General features: G+C 40.3%; 1 protein-coding gene across 1 annotated transcript; it reads left to right on the top strand.

Annotated features, from left to right (window-relative positions):
* Positions 1 to 1,306: 1,306 nt before the first annotated feature.
* zranb1a (zinc finger, RAN-binding domain containing 1a) lies at positions 1,307 to 20,102 on the top strand. Its single transcript, XM_053511822.1, has 10 exons — positions 1,307 to 1,567; positions 3,678 to 4,412; positions 11,658 to 11,845; positions 12,807 to 12,960; positions 14,402 to 14,473; positions 15,305 to 15,503; positions 16,086 to 16,206; positions 16,928 to 17,057; positions 17,258 to 17,487; positions 19,082 to 20,102. Exons 2-10 carry the CDS (start codon positions 3,812 to 3,814, stop codon positions 19,298 to 19,300), a joined length of 1,914 nt encoding a protein of 637 aa, XP_053367797.1. The 5' UTR covers positions 1,307 to 1,567; positions 3,678 to 3,811; the 3' UTR covers positions 19,301 to 20,102.
* The last annotated feature ends 870 nt before the right edge of the window (positions 20,103 to 20,972 follow it).

The raw sequence follows: 20,972 nt of genomic DNA, 5'->3' as shown, positions 1-20,972 counted from the left end.
TCCACACTCTCCCAGTTCTAGTGTTCCTCATTGGTGTACACTCCACACTCTCCAAGTTCGAGTGTCCCTTATTAGTGTACACTCCACAATTTCCCAGTTCTAGTATTCTTTATTAGTGTACACTCCATACTCATTATTTTTTTGTATCCTTCATTAGTGTACACTCCATTTTATATATATATATATATATATATATATATATATATATATATTAGTGCACACTCCACACTCTCTTAGTTCTAGTGTTTTTTTATTTTTATCAATTGTTTCATTTTTTATTTATATATTTATATAAGTGCACACTCCACACTCTCTCAGTTCTAGTGTTCCTTATAAGTGTACACTCCATACTCTTCTATTTCTAGTGTGCCTTATTAGAAATTTGGGGTTCATTTATAACAGATTCACTTTAAAATTCTTCATAAAATTTATCCAGTTAATTCGACCATTTCAGGATATTCTGATGTTGATGAGTCTTGCTCTTTTTGTGGAATTGTGGAGGAAACTGCTGCTCACCTGTTTTTTGATTGTGGTATTACTAATAAATTATGGATTGACTTAAGTGCTTATGTTTCTGTCCTTACAAATGTGGCCCATACCTTTGACCTCAAGGATATTATATTTTATTATGAAAACTCAAAGCTACCATCTGCCGAATTTGTTGTTAATTTTATCATATTGAATGCAAAGTTTTTTTTATTCATAAACAAAAATGGCGTAAATCTCCTGTATCTTTCACCCTCTTCCTTGCTGAATTTAACCATCTTGTTTCCTCTCTTAGACTTACGAATAACAATTTTTTTTTTCAGTTTTTGGTGCATTTTGACAAATTTTCTGAAAGGATGTAACTTTATGTAATATTTTATTTACTTATTTTTCTCCTCTCTACACTTTATGGATATCAATCTGTTAAATGCAAACCAAAGACCTTTGTTTGCTTATTATTATTATTATTATTATGTATGATTGTAAAACTATATCAATGTCCTTCTTCCCTGTTCTTGTATGTTTTAATTCTTGCATTAAAAACAAAACAAACAAAAAAAAACAACAACTCCATACTCCTCTAGTTCTAGTATCCTTTATCAGTGTTCTCTCTCTCTCTCTCTCTCTCTCTATTTGTTAAATCCCAGAATGTAGTATATTGTAATACAGTAATATATATATTATAATGATATACAGTATTTTTCAGGTATTTCTCATAAGTCTCCTTCTCCTCTAGGTTGTGCTCTTATGTAGAGAACACAGTCTGTTTGTTTGCTCTGGTCACATGACACATGAGGAAGCCCCGCCCCCCGTGCTGAAGGTTTATTTGGGCTTCCTCTATCTCTCCCTCTTCACTCTCTCTCCGCCGCCATTACCGGACATTTACACCCGAAAGTCCCGTGTGGACATGAAGCCCAGGGGGTGAGAGGCTCGAAACCCCTCAGACTGGACTAAAACCGCCGACTGGTGTGTGTGTGTGTGTGTGTGTGTGTGTGTGTGGGAGAGAGAGGATGTGAGGAGGAGGAGAGGAGCTGCGGGGTTGTTTTGGTGCTCGGAGGGAGAAGAGGAGGATCAGGAGGAGGTGAGCGGGACTGAGGAGATCCTAATGGGGTTTAGACCAAATCTGGAGTTTAATAGAAAAGCTTTTTATCGTGTGTGTGTGTGTGTTTTGGTGTAGAGTGTGCGGCTGTAGTGTGTGTGTGTGTGTGTGTGTGTAAACAGTGTCGCAGCCTCGGGTCCATGTCCACAGTGTAGCCCTAAACAGATACAATGTTACAATAATTAACTTTGATGAGTTTCTCACTAACACGAGAATCAATTAACACAATAATAATAATAATAATAATAAATAAATTAACACAATAAAACACAATGTTCACATATCTACAGTTTATATAGAGTTTGTTCCTGAGGCTCTGTGCTCACTTACATAACTCCTCCTCCTCCTCCTTCTTTATTTTTTTAACCTTAGCATCATTTTGTTTAGGTTTTTTTATTATTATTTATATATCTTTAAATATAAAAATGTTCAATTTGGACACGGTTTCATATTCCGAATCTCCCCTGTATTGATTGTTTGTCCTGTAACATTTGTTTATATGGTTTGAAGCGAGGGTGCCAATAATTTTGCACACCCCGTAGTTGTGTGTTATTTATTTATTTTTTATTTTTTTTCACGCTAAAAAAAACAACAACAACGCAGATCTACATATACAGCGCTGGTCTTAAGTTTTTTTTTATCTGATTATACGTCTGGGCAGGTGAGGTCTTAAGGGCCTCCCTCGAGGGCCCGACAGTGGGAACATGATGGTTATGGGGTTTGAGCCTGAGATCTTCTGGACTGTAGTCCTCTGTCTTAACCACTGAGATAACCTTTGACCCCTGATGCATGTTAGTATACGGATACACACTTACTGACTCCCACTTATTGTCTAGACCACTTCATCCTGTATACAGGGTGGGGGGGGTCGGAGGGTTCTGGAACCTGTCCCTAGAGACTTGGGGTACACCCTGGATGGGGTGCCAATCCATCGCAGGGCACACACACACATACACATATTTACACACTTTGGGCAATTTGGGAATGCCAAGAAGCCTAATCCTCATGTCTTTGGACTGTGGGAGGAAACTGGAGAAATCAACCCAGACCCTGGAGGCGCGAGTGCTAACTGTGCTGCCTTGGATACACACTGTATAATTAAAATTATCTGAATCGTAATGTGTTTACGCAAATTAAAGGAGATGTATATTAGAGAAACTAATTGACCACACCCCTTTCTTCAGAAGGCCCGCCCCTTAAATTCATGCACAGGGCATGGCAGAGACTTATAACAGTGCTAGTGGAACAATATTAATATAAATCATCATCGAGCATGAACACGCCCCCTGCTTCTGATTGGCTGAAACAGTGCCACTTTGTTTGTTTACTTTGTTTACTCACCCAGGGCTGCGTACGCACACCGGATTTTTGTTTGGCCTCCACACCGCATGGACCGCTAGCTGCCCGTGAGAAGACGTCCAAAGTGTCCTGGGTTTGAATCGCTAATCTCTCCTGTTCGGTTCAGTTCAGTCTCTCAGATGTGTTTCAGATCCGTTCGCACGTGACCAGTGATCTCAGTGTCGGGGAGTGTGTGAATAGAAATGACTTATTAGTAGGTCACATGACCAAACTCAACATGTTCATGCAGTGTCCCTGCTCCTGTTTCCCACAGGATATCACACACCAACATGTCCGCTCGGATAACACCTTCGTTACCTGAAGTTATTTATTTCTGCTGCTCGTTTTAATAGGCCTGAAATTACAGAATGTAATAGACATGTGCACACACACACATGCATTCTGTGGGGAAAATTACTAGCATGAAGAATTGGCACCATTATTCCAGAGATGCTCAGAACATAACCACAGGAAACTAATCCTGTCTGAATACGGCTTGAAATGGAGAACTGAATTAACCGTATTAACCACTTGAACCATGTTTGAGAATGAAACACTTCCTTAACGGTTATGGAAGGAGTCTCCAGTGCCAGGCTGGGAGAAAATGCTGCGAGTTCCAGTCCCGCCTCTCATCACACCTAGTGGTTTATTTCTTAACTGTATATATTCTTAAAGGTAGACATTTATATGTAATGTGTAATATATTTATTGTGGAAAAGCTTACCTGTGTGTGTGTGTGTGTTTTTGTTTTCAGCTTGGTGCTTACTGGAATTGACGCCAGCAGTGGTATAAGCAGAAGAGAGAGGGAGAGGTAGAGAAAGAGAGAGAGTGTGTGTGTGTGTGTGTGTGTGTGTGTGTGTGTGTGTGTGTGTGTGTGTGAGACCAATCATGACCGATCCTCATATGAAGTGGGCGTGTGAGTACTGCACGTACGAGAACTGGCCCTCAGCGATAAAGTGCACCATGTGTCGAGCTCAGCGTCCCAGCGCCGCCATCATCGACCGGGAGCTGGACCAGTTTAAGAGCAGCTCCCAGCACGGAGACGACTCTGGAACCAGCGGCTTGATCATCTGCCCCGATTCCAGCGCCAGGCCCCGGGTGCGCCCGCTCCGTGCCTCTGAGGCCGGCAGCCACGCGTCCGTGTCTCACCCCGACGTGGACTATAACGATAAAAACCGGATGCACGCGCCGAGATGGAGCTGCTCCACGTGCACGTACGAGAACTGGGCGGAGACGCGGAGCTGCGTCGTGTGCGAACACCCGCGCCCTAACGACGGCCAGGCCGTCATCACTAACGAGCAGGATCGGGGAGGATGGAGGACGCGGAGGACGAGGACGCCCCCGGGCAGCTCCTCCGACCGCGACGCTGAGCTCCACATCCAGGACATCGAGGTGGGAGCTCACGGCTGCGACGGGGACTTTAAAAAGCTCAAGCAGATCAAAAACCGGATGAGGAAGAGCGACTGGAAGTTTCTCAACGCCTGTGTGGGTGAGTGGACACGAGACGTGACCTTCAGTCCGCCAGCACCACAATCTACACAGAGTTTCAGTGTTTATTAAATACTTTCAGTCGTTTTAATGCGTCAGAATCTGTATGAAGTTTATCTGCTCGTGACGAGTCGGATAATAAACTTTAGTGCGAGTGAATCGAACCGCCTTAAAAATATCAATGGGTGAAATTAAATCCAAATCAACAGTCTAGCTTGGATTCACAGCTCCAGTATCTCTCACACACACACACACACACACACACACACACACACCACGGTGGATGATCTTTCTACAACATTTCAGTAATTCCCACTGGACTGGGAAATCAGTGTGAGGAGTAGTTCTGTAGTAATTCCTTTCATTCCTTTAATCGTGTGTGTGTGTGTGTGTGTGTGTGTGTGTGTGTGTGTGTGTTGGCATCATAATAAAACTAGTGTTAGTATGTGTTAAAGGGTTAGGATAGAGTGGAAAAGAGTTTGTAGAAATAGTTTAAAACTAATAATAATCTGCTGATCTTTAATGTAATTAGTGATATTATTATTATTATTATTATTATTATTATACATGTTTGTCTGCAACACAGATGAATTTTTTTTTAAAACTGAAATTTCACAAACTTTTTGGCACTGTTTGGTGCGGCATGATACTGTACGGTTTTGGATTTCACTGGACTGGTGGCGAAATACAAAATGTACCTCGTTCACGGCAAGATTATGGACCTACTGTCATTTCATCAAGGAGAAGGAGAGGATCTAGAAGAGTTTATGTTTACGCCTTGTTTACACTAAGTTGTCCTTCTTGTGTGCTCAGACAAATACACTCCCTGTTCGGTAATCGAAGAGTGAATCACAGATGAGAAATGGAAAAAGTAGATAAAAGGATAAAGATGAAGTTTTGTCTTAAAACCACTCCAGCGTGTTAAAATTCACTTATACCACTTCAGCGCTGTTATTTCAGCCAAAGTGAAAATATGAACTAATCCCAGTAAAAATAGTCACTTTATCTTTTCTAATTAATATCTATTGGTGCAGGTGTTTGTTTACATTGAGACAGTAGCGCATTAGTAGATTATTATAAAGTAGATTATTAAATCCCACACATAACTGTTCATAACATCACTTTTACTCAACATTTAGATTCACTGATGGTGCAGATTAAACTTCAGGTGGAGATCTAAGGACTGCAGGAGATTCAGTAAATTCTGTCCAGACAGTTTGATGGAGTTGGATGGCGAATTCTGACCAACGTACAGACAAAACCTTGATCATATTCCCGTAGTCCTAAATTACAGAAGTGTGAAGTTTTTTAACACTGAACAATCAGTAGGGTCAGTCCAGGTTTAAATAAAATGTACAATATATACTACCAAAAAAAAAAAAAAAAACCCTAATACTGTTTTGCAGATTAAGGATCATCACCTTCAGTTTTCTCACACACTTGGACACTGAAAGTTCAGTTATACGTGTTTTGCCTCAGACATCATTCTGTCCCGATATTAAGTGTTTGTCTTGTTTGCTTAAAACTATACTAAACCCAGGATTAGTTATTTTTAACTAAAACAGTCTAAACCTACACCAATCTTCTAAATAAATTTTTTTGTTTGTTAAAACCAGATTAATCTTGTATTATTTTTATTATTAGCTACAGGAATCAGCGGTCACCACCCGATACGATATAATCTCGATACCTCGTACTGATTAGATTAAAATAGCCATTCTAAAAGTATCGCGATTTAATAAATATCCTGATCTGATATTACTTTTTTCCCACATTTTGTTACAATTTAAAACCTTTAAAAAAAAGTTTGTGTAATTAAATGTAGCCTGTTCCTTATAACATTAGTTTTCTCACTTATAACATTTAACTTTAAATTAAGTTACATTGTTACTGAGCAGCGTGTATCTCGGTCATCCGCCATCATTATTATTTCTAAACAAACCTGGCAAATAATTTACTCTGACCGCACGCGATGAAAGCGTAGGAAAGCGCAAAGTTTCAAAACTCAACTCAACGGTGAGCGCGCGGGTTGAGTGGCTGCGAGCGCATGTGGCTGCTAACGCACGTGATTTTCGACTCATTAGCGCTGACGGTGTTGTGAGACAGGTGTAAATGTGTGTAATGAGTGTGTTCCAGACAAATTCACTCAGAGTTTGGTAAGTAAGTCAGATCGGAGGCTTGTAAATACATACAATTAAAAAAATGTAATGCCATAAAAACACACAAGAATCGTCATTCCTAACTCAAATTTTGTATCTTTTATTATTTATTTATTCATTCATTCATTTATTTTAACTAAAAAACGCAGACTAATCTATTTTTTTTTTTTTTACTTTGTCCAGGCTAATCTCCCCCATATAACCTTTTCCACCGAAACCATGGTCAACTCAGGATTATCTTATTTTGTGCTAAGAACAGTATAATCTGAAGTTAATCTATCAGACTGGGTTTTAACAAAAATGTAAAAAATGATTAAGAGAATTAGTATAGTTTTAACGAAAAAAAACCCATACATGTGGCTTTTATAAACACACATATGCTAAGTTTTAACCCTGCGTACAGCTGTTGTCTGCCGTGTGTATCCCCAGGTCCTGTAGCGCGTCACTCGTGCACAGCTTCAGTAACAAACATGACGCGTCTCATTACCGCGTCCTGACACTAAGTGGTTCCCAGCTACACCTAGAGCTTGAGTTTGAGGTGTGTGTGTGTGTGTGTGTGCTGGATTTTCTAGATTAGTAAAGACTAAAGGTCAGGGGTCCGTTCTTCGTACGTCGCTAACTCAGTTAGCTGGATTTGATTGTTGTGGATTTGTCCTGATCTTGGATTGTTTCGTTCTTCGATGCGCTTCTAGCATTTGTTGTCATAGCAACATATCCGTAAGCTTGAACCTGCTCGGGAGCAGGTTTATTTCATGTAAACAGGATTTAGCCTGCGCTCCTGCCAGGTTATGATTGGTTGAAATGGCCAGGTCACATCTGATTGGTTAAAGAGCATGACCGACTCACGTGGAAAAAGAAAGGTAAATGCCCCCTGCCATGGACTTCCCCCCACCCACACACACACACATAATCGCTATCAAATATTATATATGAACATAAATTCATAGGTTTAGTATTATCAAATATGATATTACTATTATAATAAACCCTAGGCACGAGACAGCCGTCAAGACCATTAATACAAATTCTTGTATAATGTTTATTTTGTAACATTTATTTTTCAGGGGTTTGTCATAAAAATATGCTAATAAATATTTATATATATTAAAAATTAATATTTTATAATGATAAATTGGACGAAACTAATTTTATTATAAAATAAACAATATAAAACTATACATAATATTTCTTTTTTTTGCATATACAACATATTTATTTTCATATTGCTTATTTTATTTTATTGTCTCATGTAATTTGTAATTTGTAAACCATTAACCTATGAATTTATGTTCTAATATAATATTTGATAGCGATTATGTAGGGGGGGAGCAATCCATGGCAGGGGGGCATTTCAGCATATAACAGGTGTTACAAAAAAAAGTTGAGCCGCTCTTTTTCCATTTCGTCAACCAATCGGAGGGCTTGTGATCAGTGTTTCTACTGTCGATGCATATCGCCTTTTAAACCAACGCACGAGCGCGCAATAATCCTAGACAACTCAGTCCAGCTCTACTAATCATCAACAACAGGTGAGCTCGAAGAACCGAATTAGCAGGATCGTAATTAGCACGATGATCTCATCTTAGATGTGTCAATTCATCTCGGATGTGTCAAGCGACGTACGAAGAACGGACCCCAGAGCTGTGGATTTGAGACACACATCATGATAACAATCATGACGACAGCATGGAGGCAGAAATACAGAGCTTGTTAGTGTGTTCATTATTATCTGTGTGTGAAATCATTAGACACAAACCGGACGGTCAGTGACGTTACGTCTCCAAAGTACGGTCTAATAGATGTGGCTTTATCAAGTCCTTTATATTCACTGTCCCTCACTTTTATTGGCTCCCATTTGCATAAAGTTAAATCTGCAGTCTTCTGTGTCTCTTGGAGTTTGTATTTTGTGGGCGTGTCTCAACGATACTGCTGTCAGAGGTGTGGGTGTAAAAAAAACAAAACAAAAAAAAAACGTCAACGTAGGAATGAATGTCTTTGTGTGACACTGAAGAAAGAGTGTAAAAAAAAAAAGTGTGTGTGGTTTCAGATGTAAACAGTCTCAGCATTGTCGGACTGTATGATCTCAGTGTGATGCGTTGCCTGGTGCAGCCAGACTGACGCTTCGTTGTACATTGCTCTCGGTTCACACACTGTATTCGTGTGCGTGTGTTTGTGTGTGTGTGTTAGTCTCTCACACTTTACGCATGCTCAAGCATGCACATGAGTTGTTTTTTGTTTTATGTTTTATATGCATTTGAAATTCGGGATTTATCAAATATGTGTACTTGTATAAGTATGGACACTCCCATTATTAGCCATATATGGTCATATATGGGCCTGACATCAAAGCAAAAATAAGCAGAAACTAAAATTTTGTTCAGAATAGTGAGAAATGAAACCGTGTGTGTGTTATGCTGTTACAGGAAAGTAATCAGTGACAAAGCTAAGTTTCTGTTTTCAGCCTCAAGTCCACTTTTACCTTTAGTTTAACATCCTGAAGTGTTTTATTCTGCTTATAGCTCAGTAATTATGGGAATCAGGAGTTTCCGAATTATCCATATGTACACGTGTAAAGATGCGTCCCATCACTGAAACATGTTGCATATTCTCGAAATGTCTTACTAATTATTGAAATAAACATCGCAGTATGCTACCAATCACTACAATGCACTGAATTGTCTTATTGTCAAAAAACAACACCTATTGTCGAAACATGCAACCTTCTGTCGAAAGAAGCTGCCTGTTGTCTAAACCTCCTACTCACTGAATTGTGTAATCTATTGTCAAAAGAAATTGCCATCATCAAAACGTCATCTCTTCTGTCAAAACGTCCTACCTACTGTCAAAACATCCTACCTGTTGCCAAAATGTCCTGCCTATTAAATTGTCCTACCTATCGTTGAAACCTATTGTCTGTTGACACAAAATTCTACCTCCTGTTGCACTGTGATACCTTATCCAAAGGTGCTACCTGTAGTTGAAAGATGTTTCCTAATAATACATTTTCCCAGAAAGCTCCAAACCTTCTTTTTCTAATGTTTTGACTCACAAACCTGTAAATATTTGTGTAAAGACTGGTTTTTCTGCTCAGCGCTGAACGGAGGTGGTTATGGCGTGCTGAAGAACACCGAAACAATATTATTTTCGTTATAACCTTTTGACTCTTGCTGCGGTAGCATGTTTTAACAAAGCAGGCCAAATCATCAGAACACCAAGTCTGAGCCGTACAGGCATAACGCACGCCTTCTAACCAATCAGAACCCAATCTGGATATAAAACACATTCTCCACTAGTCGATTCTTATTGTACAACCAGGAAGGCAGTGTTTACACCGTGTACTCTCAGTTCTGATGATGTGTTACTGTCAAAGCTGATATTTGATATTGTTTACAGTTGTGTAACACACACACACACACTCACTTGGTTTTCCTGAGTTATAAATATCTCCTGACCTACAACTGTCGGGAAACAACATACACACACTTGTAAACACACAATGATTGCTCAGACCGGTGTGTGTGTGTGTGTCAGAAGATCGGACCATAATGCAATCACAAGTAATCAAAATGTCCTGCCTAAATCAAAACGTCCTACCTACTGTCAACATCTTACTTGCCATCAAATTGCCTAACAAGTTGTGCAACCTATAGTTGAAATGCGCCACCTTTTGGCAGAGTGTGGAACTTACTGTCGAAAGAAGCTACTTGTAATTAAATCGTGCTACCTATCGTAGAAATGCATGGTCTTTAGTCAGTGCTACCTCTGTTGAACTGCGCTACCTATTGTTGGAAAATGCTTGCTAATACAATTTGTACGGTGGCCCTGAAGTGCAAAACAAATTAACAAAACTGAAAACAGAATAACAAAACCCAATACAAAATAACAAATTCAAAACCAAATTAACAAAACGGAAAACAAAATAACTAATATCTGACTGGCCGAGAAGTGCAATACAAATTAACAACACGGAAAACAAATTAAAAACCAAATAACAAAACCCAAACAATTTTTTTTGGGAGGCAGGGGAATTTTGTTGTTTTGTTATTTTGTTTTCGGATTTGTTAATTTGGTTTTGAATTTGTTAATTTGTTTTTCCGTTTTGTTAATTTGTATTGCACTTCTCGGCAAGTCCGATACAAACCGGAAGTGGTAGGTATAGTTAGCGAATGAAATACTTACCACTGATTGGACGAGACATCTGTCACTCAAGATAAACAGGAAGTAGAAACTTGTTTCTCTATCTTTGTTTCTTGTGTGTTTTGCTTCACTTTAAACTATGATGGCCGTGAAGTGCAAAAAAATTAACAAAAATGACTTCAGGGCCACCGTAAGTACACCATATTTGAAACCAAAATAATGTTTGCACATTCATACACGCACAAATCTACCGCTACTACAGTACTTCCTGTATATCTTGAGTGACAAATGTCTCGTCCAATTAGCGGTAAGCATTTCATTCTCAAGCTATACCTACCTTTTCCGGTTTGTATCGGACTGGCCGAGAAGTGCAATACAAATTAACAAAACGGAAAACAAATTAACAAATTCAAAACCAAAGGAACAAATCCGAAAACAAAATAACAAAACCAAAAACATAACAACAAAACTCCCCCCCCCCTCCAAAAAAATAGTTTTGGGTTTTGGTATTTGGTTTTTAATTTGTTTTCCGTGTTGTTCATTTGTATTGCACTTCTCGGCCAGTCAGATATTAGTTATTTTGTTTTCCGTTTTGTTAATTTGGTTTTGGATTTGTTATTTTGTTTTGGGTATTGTTAATTTGTTTTGCACTTTAGGGCCACCGTAAATTTGCCATAAAACGCTGTGTGTATAAAAATTATTAAATATATAAATAAATAAATAAATAATGTTCAACAGCCTACATAATGAAAATGTCTTTGGCTTTAAAAGTGACATGCAGAAGACGCCAGGCTGTGTGGTTTATCACTTATGGAAGGAGTCTCCAGTGTTGATGCCTCTTTCTTGGAAAAGTGTTGGAATGTTGTGGCGGCATAATAGGAACAAAACACTTAGGTTTAAGGATATTGCGTGATTCAAAGCATTCTTATCTCCTTCCAATCCGTCTGTAGGAGTGGTGGAGGGCGACCTGTCTGCAGTGGAGGTGTATAAATCCTCAGGCGGCGACATCGCACGACAGCTCACGGCAGACGAAGTGCGTCTGTTAAACCGTCCCTCGGCCTTCGACGCCGGCATCACGCTCGTCCACCTCGCTATCCGTTTCCAGAGGCAGGACATGCTCGCTATCCTTCTCAACGAGGTACGTACACACACACACACACACACTATGAGCCTCTCTTTTTCATATTCTGATTTGAGATGAAATTCCAGTAAAATCCTCTATCTAGTACAATGTGTTCAAGAGTCTGTTTGTCTATTTATCTACATATTTCGTATATTCAAATTAATTGCAGTGTAATCATCATAGTGTGAGGTTCAGAATATATTTCCAATCTAATTCTACTTCATTATTAATTATATAAAATAACTATTTTAAAAATTGGGTTTTAATTTTAAATGATATTTTTCTCTCTCTCAGACTTTCTCCTGTCCTGTGCTTTTCAGGGTTGCCAGATCACACTGGCTTAATCTTGCCTAGGCAGGGATGAAACGCTGCCCCCTCTGATATCTTAAAAAAAAAAAAAAAAAAAAACCCGAATATCAGTATTGTGTATTTAATATTTTACTGAATATTATGTAATTGATCTTTATTATGATGTTACAGTACTGATATTACAATAAATGTTATGTCGTCGGCTCACTCAGCTGTGTATCTCACTCACACTAATCCTGCCATAAATATTATTTCTCCAAGTCTGATCCTTTAGTGTGACTATAAAAAAAGAAAGCAGCTGTGTGTTAACTGGAAACATCTGCGCTTTAAAGAGTTTAGACTGTACGATGATATACTGAGCATTTTTAAAGCTTTTCTGCTCGTTTTAAAGCTGCGCTTCGCTCCAAATTAACGGCGCTGTAACAAAATAAGAAAAGAGAAGATTTTTACAATCTGTTGTACATGGGGATTTGGATTTAACAGAAACTTAAACAGACGATTAATAAAAGTTAAAGTGTGTATTCATTGTTATTCTCTGTTCTTTGACCATCTTTGCTTTTCCTTATACATTACATAAAGAAGTGCTTTTCTAACAGAAGTGTGTGTGTGTTTGTTTAGAGAGGAAATGATGCATATTCGACCTTTGACCCTGTGTGTGTGACCCCAGGTGTCCCAGCAGGCGGTGAAGTGTATCCCAGCGATGGTGTGTCATGAGCTGACGGAGCAGATCCGCAGGGAGATCGCCGCCTCGGTGCACCAGCGCAAAGGAGAGTTCGCCTGTTACTTCCTCACTGACCTCGTCACCTTCACTCTACCAGCAGGTCTCTCACACACTCTCACACACACACACACACACACACACACACACACACACTCTCACACTCTCACACACACACACTCTCACACTCTCACACACACACACACACACACACACACTCTCTCTCACACACACACACACACACACACACACACACACACACTCTCACACACACACACTCGTACGTACACACTCACACACTCGTACACACTCACACACTCACACACTCGTACACACTCACACACTCGTACACACACACACTCACACACTCGTACACACACACACTCGTACACACTCGTACACACTCGTACACACACACACTCGTACACACTCGTACACACACACACTCGTACATACTCACACTCACACACTCATACACACACACACACTCGTACACTCGTACACACACACACACACACTCGTACACTCGTTCACACACACACACACACACTCGTACACTCGTTCACACACACACACACACTCGTACACTCGTTCACACACACACACAATCTCTCACACTCGCGCTCTCTCGCTCTCTCTCTCTCTCTCACTCACTCACTCACTCACTCACTCACACACACACAATCTCTCCCACACTCTCTCAAACACTCTCTCAAACTCTCTCACACACGCTCTCTCTCTCAAACACACGCTCTCTCTCGCTCTCTCTCACACGCTCTCTCTCTCGCGCTCGCGCTCTCGCTCTCGCGCTCTCTCACACGCACACACTTACTTTTCCATCTTTCCGCGTGTCGGTCCTCGCATAGTCAAACCGCATAGATGAGAGAGGGGTATAACAGAAGAGGGTGGGTTATAGGGGGCGGGGCTTGTAGAACGACTTTCACACACACACACACTGACGGATTGGGAATGACTGCTGTCAGGCTCACGGATTACATTTTTGAAGAAGTAACTAAATAACTGAGTACTTAATAGCGGAGATGACGCGTTAGATTACTCGTTACATCAAAAAAGTCATCCAAGTCCTGGAACGCGTTACTTTGTTACTCGTTACACCCAACACCGGTTGTTGTTGTCCTCACTAACGGGATTTCTAACTCCGCACTTGTTTGTTTATTTCAGTATTTCTTTACCTGTATATTAGCGCTGTGTAATCGATGTTGTGGGTTAAACGCTCTGTTGTTGGTGTGATGAACTGAATAAGTGTCTGAGTTTCCGTTCAGTCTTTGAGTCTTTAGTTTTCACATTAAACCGTCTGAAACTGCAGACGTCCTAAACGATAGACCAGAAATACAGAGTTTATAATACTGACTTGTGATCTCGGTCCTCACCCGTGTCCCCACTCACTAACTCCTTTACAAACACACGGACGCGTACGCACGTGTGTATACTGCTGTACTTGCCAACCGTCTTACTTGTTTACTTGCTTTTTCACTTGTTTGTTTGTTTATTTGTAAAGCGTTTTTTTGTTGTTGTTGCCTTAGATATTGAAGACTTGCCTCCTGCGGTTCAGGAGAAGCTGTTTGACGAGCTGCTCGACCGAGACGTACAGAAAGGTAACCGCACACACACACACACACACACACACACACACACACACACACACACACACACACACACACACACACGCTTGTGTTATTTACAGAGAGATAAAGATGGATTAAGTGAGAGAGAGAGAGAGCAAAAGGCATTGGCATTCAGAAGGGAGACACACAGGTGGACACATGGATGGAGAGAAGACAAAGTCAGAGACAGTAAAAGAAATTCTAGACAGAGGGACAGGGATGGATGGACCAAGGGAGGGAAAGATAGTGGGTAGATGAAGTGTGTGAGGGAGGGAGTGAGACAGACAGACAGACAGACATAAGGGGAGAAATGGAATGAGAGACAGCTGGACAAAGAAAAAGACAGCTGGAGAGAGACACACATACACCAAAAGAGAGCAAGGGTGAGGGGAAATGGACAGAGTGAGGCAGACACGGCTAAGAAAGACAGACAGAAATGGACAGATTGAGACACAGACACACACACAGAAAAACCGACAGGTCAGGGTGAGGGAGAGACAGTCAGGACAAGAGAGAGGACTGTTCCTCTTTATAGCTGTAATTAGAGTTAAATAAAATCACACACACACACACACACACACACACCTCTGTCTGAGACACGACCACAAACCCGTTACAACTGATACTGGTCCATAAAACAATGCCATGATATTATCTGAGAGAGAGACACCTCACACACACACACACACACACACACACACACACACACACACACTTTCCATAACGACTGTTCACTCAGAGGTGACTCATTGAATATTCACACACTTTTAAGTAATTAGGTTGTGTCTGTGTCTGTGTGTGTGTGTGTGTGTGTGTGTACAGAGCTGGAGGAGGACGACTCGGTGATTAACTGGTCTCTGGAGCTGGGTTCTCGAGTGGACAGTCGTCTGTACGCTCTGTGGAACCGGACGGCCGGAGACTGTCTGCTGGACTCGGTGCTACAGGCCACCTGGGGCGTCTACGACAAGGACAGCGTCCTCCGCAACACACTGCACGACTGTCTGCACCACTGCTCACACTGGTACACACACACACACACACACACTGCTACACACACACATCGCTACACACACACACTCACACACCGCTACACACGCACACACACCGCTACACACACTTTGGATGATATGCATGTGCAAATAACGTCGATTCCAGAATTATTGGCACCCTTAAACTAAATTAGTTCATAGAAATTGAACTAATCTCGAGGACACGATGCGTCTAACGGTTCGATTCTGATTTCCCAGAATTATTCCTCCACATACTGAATCTGGGGGGTCAATATTATTTATTAATATTGTTAATAATCTGCATAATGTTGTATTTAATATTTTAACTGAAGGAAACTGTCATTTAGTTTCAAAAAAGCATGCAGCAGATTTGTTAAAGCCCAAATCATTACTTGTGTACGTGTTTATTTTTGTTACTTTTAGCAATTTTTTTAAAATTATTATTATTCATCAAAGGGTGCCAACATTTTTGGAGCTGGCACATACAGTGTAAACAGTTTGCCATGTGACCTTTTTATACATACGAGTTTGTTTGATGCTAATTCTGTGTGTGTGTGTGTGTGTGTGTGTGTGTGTGTGTGTGTGTGTGTTAGGTTCTACACTCGATGGAAGGAGTGGGAGTCGTGGTACTCGCAGAGCTTCGGGCTCCATTTCTCCCTCAGAGAGGAGCAGTGGCAGGAGGACTGGGCCTTCATCCTGTCCCTCGCCAGCCAGGTACACACACACACACACACACACACACACACACACACACACACACCAGAGGTTGGCAGAAGTACACAAGGAATACTCGTATAAACATACAAACACTTTGCCTAAACATGTACTCCACTACAAGTACCATGACTACACACACTCTGAGTCACAACACACACTTGTACACACTTACTCACACGAGTCACACACACCTTCATCACGCACTCACATGCACAGTCACTCACACACTCATGTTCTTTAAGTCATATTTTCATCCTCAGCTCCTAAATTTCTCTCTCTCTAATGTTCTCAGGGTTTTATTGGCCTGAATGTTAACAAAAAGAATTACATTGTTGCCAAACCAGTTATAAAGTATTGATTACATCATAAATAACATCAATCTGAATTTATAAACAGATATAAATATTATAAACAATAAAACAATCAATATTAACAATAACAACTATCGGGTAACTATCTGAACGGTGGTGATGTTAAATTCTAGTTAGTTAGGGATATTCTGTGTGTGTGTGTGTGTGTGTGTGTGTGTGTGTGTGTGTACGTTGTTTCTCTCACGCTCTGACACTCGTTTTGCAGCATCAGGGCCTTCTGACATTCTAATTTTTTCGCCGTGTTAATTTTGAAAAAATTGTTATTGTGTGTGTGATGTTTGACTCTCTCTCTCTCCCTATCCCCCCATCGCCCCTCTCTCTCTCTCTCTCTCTCTCTCTCTCTCCAGCCCGGTGCGAGTTTGGAGCAGACCCACATATTTGTTCTTGCACACATCCTGCGGCGGCCGATTATAGTTTACGGAGTGAAGTATTACAAGAGTTTCCGTGGCGAGACGTTGGGTTACACCCGCTTTCAGGGTGAGGCGCCTCAATCAGTCCTTTAGTTTTGTCAGATGTTTAGTGAAAATGTTTTCCATAACAGAGTGGATAGAAGTTAACGTTTGGAGACGTGACCATGTTCTCCTAAAGGCCAGACAGTGGTTAAAAGGCATTATAACGCATTGTAACAGCTTCCCAATCATTACTGTAGATGTTACTCATCATTCCCACCTTCTCAGGTGTGTACCTGCCGTTGCTATGGGAACAGAGCTTCTGCTGGAAAAGCCCCATCGCCCTCGGTTACACGAGGGGTCACTTTTCAGCGCTGGTCGCCATGGAGACCGACGGCTACGACAATCGCGGCGCGGGCGCCAACCTCAACACGGACGACGACGTGACGGTGACGTTCCTCCCGTTGGTGGACAGCGAGAGGAAGCTGCTGCAAGTCCACTTCCTGTCAGCACAAGAGGTGTGACATTCACATACAGTGGTGTTCAAAATAATAGCAACGTGTTGAAAAAAGTGTGTAAAGCTCCATATCCATATAATAACTTTTAAATTAAATCACACAAATGCATTGGACTCCCTGTACGTTCTACTCTGAATCACAACATGAAGAAAAAATGTGCTTAATGTGTTGTTATTTTAATGGAAGTAAGGAAAAAAAATATTAGTTTGTTTTAAATAATAGCAGTGTGGAGTTCACTTAGAGAACAAGTTCCCCTTATTTAAGGATAAATGCAGAAAACGTTGTCCTGTGCATTTCTCTCTGAAAATCAGAGTAAAACGCGTCGTTTCAGACATTGTTCAGAAGAACAACGAACTTTGATTCAAAAGTTGATTAGAGATGGAAAAAAAAAACATACAAAGAAGTGCAGAAAATAACAGACTGCTCTGCTAAAATGATACCAAATCATTTTTAAGCCATAAAATGGAGACCAAAACCAGAAAGACGTGGGAGAAAATGGAAAACTACCATTCGAATGGATCGAAGAATAACAACATTGACTCAAAGAACATCTAAAGTTACCTGTGAGTGCTGTTACTGTTAGAAGACGGCTATGTGAAGTCAAGCTGTCAGCAAGAAGCCCCGCAAAGTCCCATTGTTGAAGAAAAGACGTGCTGAAGAGGTTACAGTTCGCCAAAGAACACAATAACTGGCCTAAAGAGAAATGGCGCAACATTTAGTGGACTGATGAAAGCAAGATTGTCCTTTTTGGGTCTAGAGGACGCAGACAGTTTGTCGTCACAGTACACTGTGAAGACGGTGGAGCATGGAGGCACAAGCATCATGATATGGGATACGGGAGGCTTCTCGTACTATGGTGTTGGGCCTATTTATCACATTGCAGGGATCATGGATCAGTTTGAGTCCATCAGAATACTTAGAGGTCACGTTGCCTTACGCTGAAGAGGAAATGCCCTTGAAATGGGTGTTTCAACAAGACAACGACCCCAAACACACCAGTAAGCGAGCAGCATATTGGTTCCAAACCAACAAGATTGACGTCATGGAGTCGCAGCCCGATCCCCAGACCCTAATCCAATAGAAAACTTGTGGCCTGACAATAAAAATACTGTTTCTGAGACAAAACCAAGAAATACAGAGGAATTGTGGTGTGTAATACGATTGTCACAGATGTGAAGCAGCTCTCAGAAACCTGGTTATACAAATAAATATTAGTTTAGAGATACACAAGAAAGATTCAACTTCAAGCATTTTTGTTTAAACTGTAAATTCATCACTTTGTAAAAATAAATGATAACACTGCTATTTTTTTTTAACAGATTAATATTTTTTTTTCACTTACATTAAATAATAAATTTATTACATTTTTCTTTATGTTGTGATTCAGAATTGGGGGTCCAATGCATTTGTGTGATTTAAATTAAAAGTTGTTATATGGATATGAATCTTTACTCACTTTTTTTTAACACATTGCTATTATTTTGAACACCACTGTACGTCATGGTGTAGGGAATAGCTCCGCCCCTTAATGCTGACGAGCAAGTTCAGATTAATACTTGGTGAGTATTAACGATTAATGTCTGTTTTGATGTAGATGGGGAACGAGGAACAGCAGGAGAAGCTGCTGCGCGAGTGGATGGATTGCTGCGTGACGGACGGAGGAATGCTCGCCGCCATGCAGAAGAGCTGCCGGAGGAGGAACCATCCTCTCGTCACTCAGATGGTGGAAAAGTGGCTGGACGGCTACCGACAGCTCCGCCCCTGCCCCGCCCTTTCCGACGGGGAGGAAGACGAGGATGAGGATGACGAGTGATGGTGAAGGATGAAGACCAGAGAGACTAAAACAATCCTTGCTAATAGATGCATTATTTCTATTATTCAAATAGAAAGGGCCCTTTATTCATAACACACACGTGTAGGTCCTTTTTTTTTTTTTTTTTTTGGTCTTCCCTACCCCATTTCCCATAATGCAACACAAGAACCACAGTCCAGTTCTATCCTAAACCAAAAAAAAAAGATTTTTGTTTTACCCAAAAAATAATATCTGTGTGTTTTGTCACATTATAAATAATGTCTAAACAGTAAACATGTAGCAGTGCAGATGTAACGCATGCGGCTCTTTACAAGGTGTGTGACGTGAACGTGGTTTAATCCCAGCATCGTTAAAGTGAAAATGGAGTTCCTGTGGGTCGATTAGCGCACTTTCATGAAAGCACATTTCTAAAACAACGTTAATTAAAAAAAAGAAAAAGAAACAAAACCACCTTGTGTTGGTGTACTATCTCAGATTTATTAAATAATGTTTTATCTTGATGTGATCGAAGAAAAGATGTTTGAAGTTGACTTTATCATTAGTGCAAGTGTGTGTGTGTGTGTTTTTAAGAGATTTTTCTTGAGGTCTAATTTACGTTTTTGTTTTAAGTTTCCTTTATTACACATTTGTAGAACTTTTATTTTCAAAATAAGAAAGAAAAAAAAAAGCTGAGTTGCCTGATGAGGTAAGTATATACACCAATCATGGACCAGCCTTCAGTCCCCATGTCCATCAGTGAGCTTAGGACACCCCTGACCCTGACATCATAATTTGTCCCTCGTCAAATCCTTGGATGTTTTTTTTTTTTTTTTTTTTCTTTTAACACATCAACTGCAGGGATAAAACATTCACTTTTTGCCTAATAGAAATTTAATCAGAATCTTCAAACACATTAAAGGACAAAATCTGGAAAAAAATAACGTTTTTTGTTTTTTTTTAGTTAAGTTTTTCCCCTTCATATTTCCTGTGTACACCAACACCTACCGGAGTCAATGTTAAAAATAGAACAAAACGTGATAAAAAATAAATAAATAAAAAATTTTAAATAACAGGTGCCCAAAAATTCTGTAAAATTTAAATCCCTGAAACCCAGAAACATGTGGAAGTGAGAACATCTTAAGTCTCAGTTTGTTGAATCCAATCTAATAGTTCTAATTTCTCACAAGTTTACAATAAAACAAATATTAAACATATAAGGTTCATGTATAATGAAATATCCAGCGCGTCTAGACAAAGAGAATTTTAGCAGATATTCAGGCTTTTTAAACATTTATTTGTACAAAGTTGGGCTGCACCAATACCACTTTCCGTCCGAGTACTTTAATTAGAGTACTCGCTGATACCAACCAACCAACCCGACCCTGAGTAATGGTGATAAATAAAATGTAACTCCCTTTGAATATGAAACAGAAAGTGAACAGAACTTTTCGGAGGTCGTGTCTGCCTCTGTTTAAAAAGGGATAAGCCTGGGAAGAGCCTCAGTCGTCCAGCTGACGTTATCTGGAAGCTGCATCATGTGAAGTTGACGTCTTTTTTTTTTTTTAAGTGGGTGAAGATCCTTGACCATAAAGAATACAAACGTGTGGAATCATACCAACTTCCCTCAGACTGAAGAAGCTGCTCGGATGAGGAGTCAAACCTAACCGAACAAGGAAGCATTCCGTTTGACATG

Source organism: Clarias gariepinus, chromosome 14 (assembly GCF_024256425.1).
Source record: "Clarias gariepinus isolate MV-2021 ecotype Netherlands chromosome 14, CGAR_prim_01v2, whole genome shotgun sequence".
Classification (NCBI taxonomy): domain Eukaryota; kingdom Metazoa; phylum Chordata; class Actinopteri; order Siluriformes; family Clariidae; genus Clarias; species Clarias gariepinus.
Note: the sequence above shows the minus strand (reverse complement) of the source record. Positions and strands in the feature narration are given on the sequence as shown.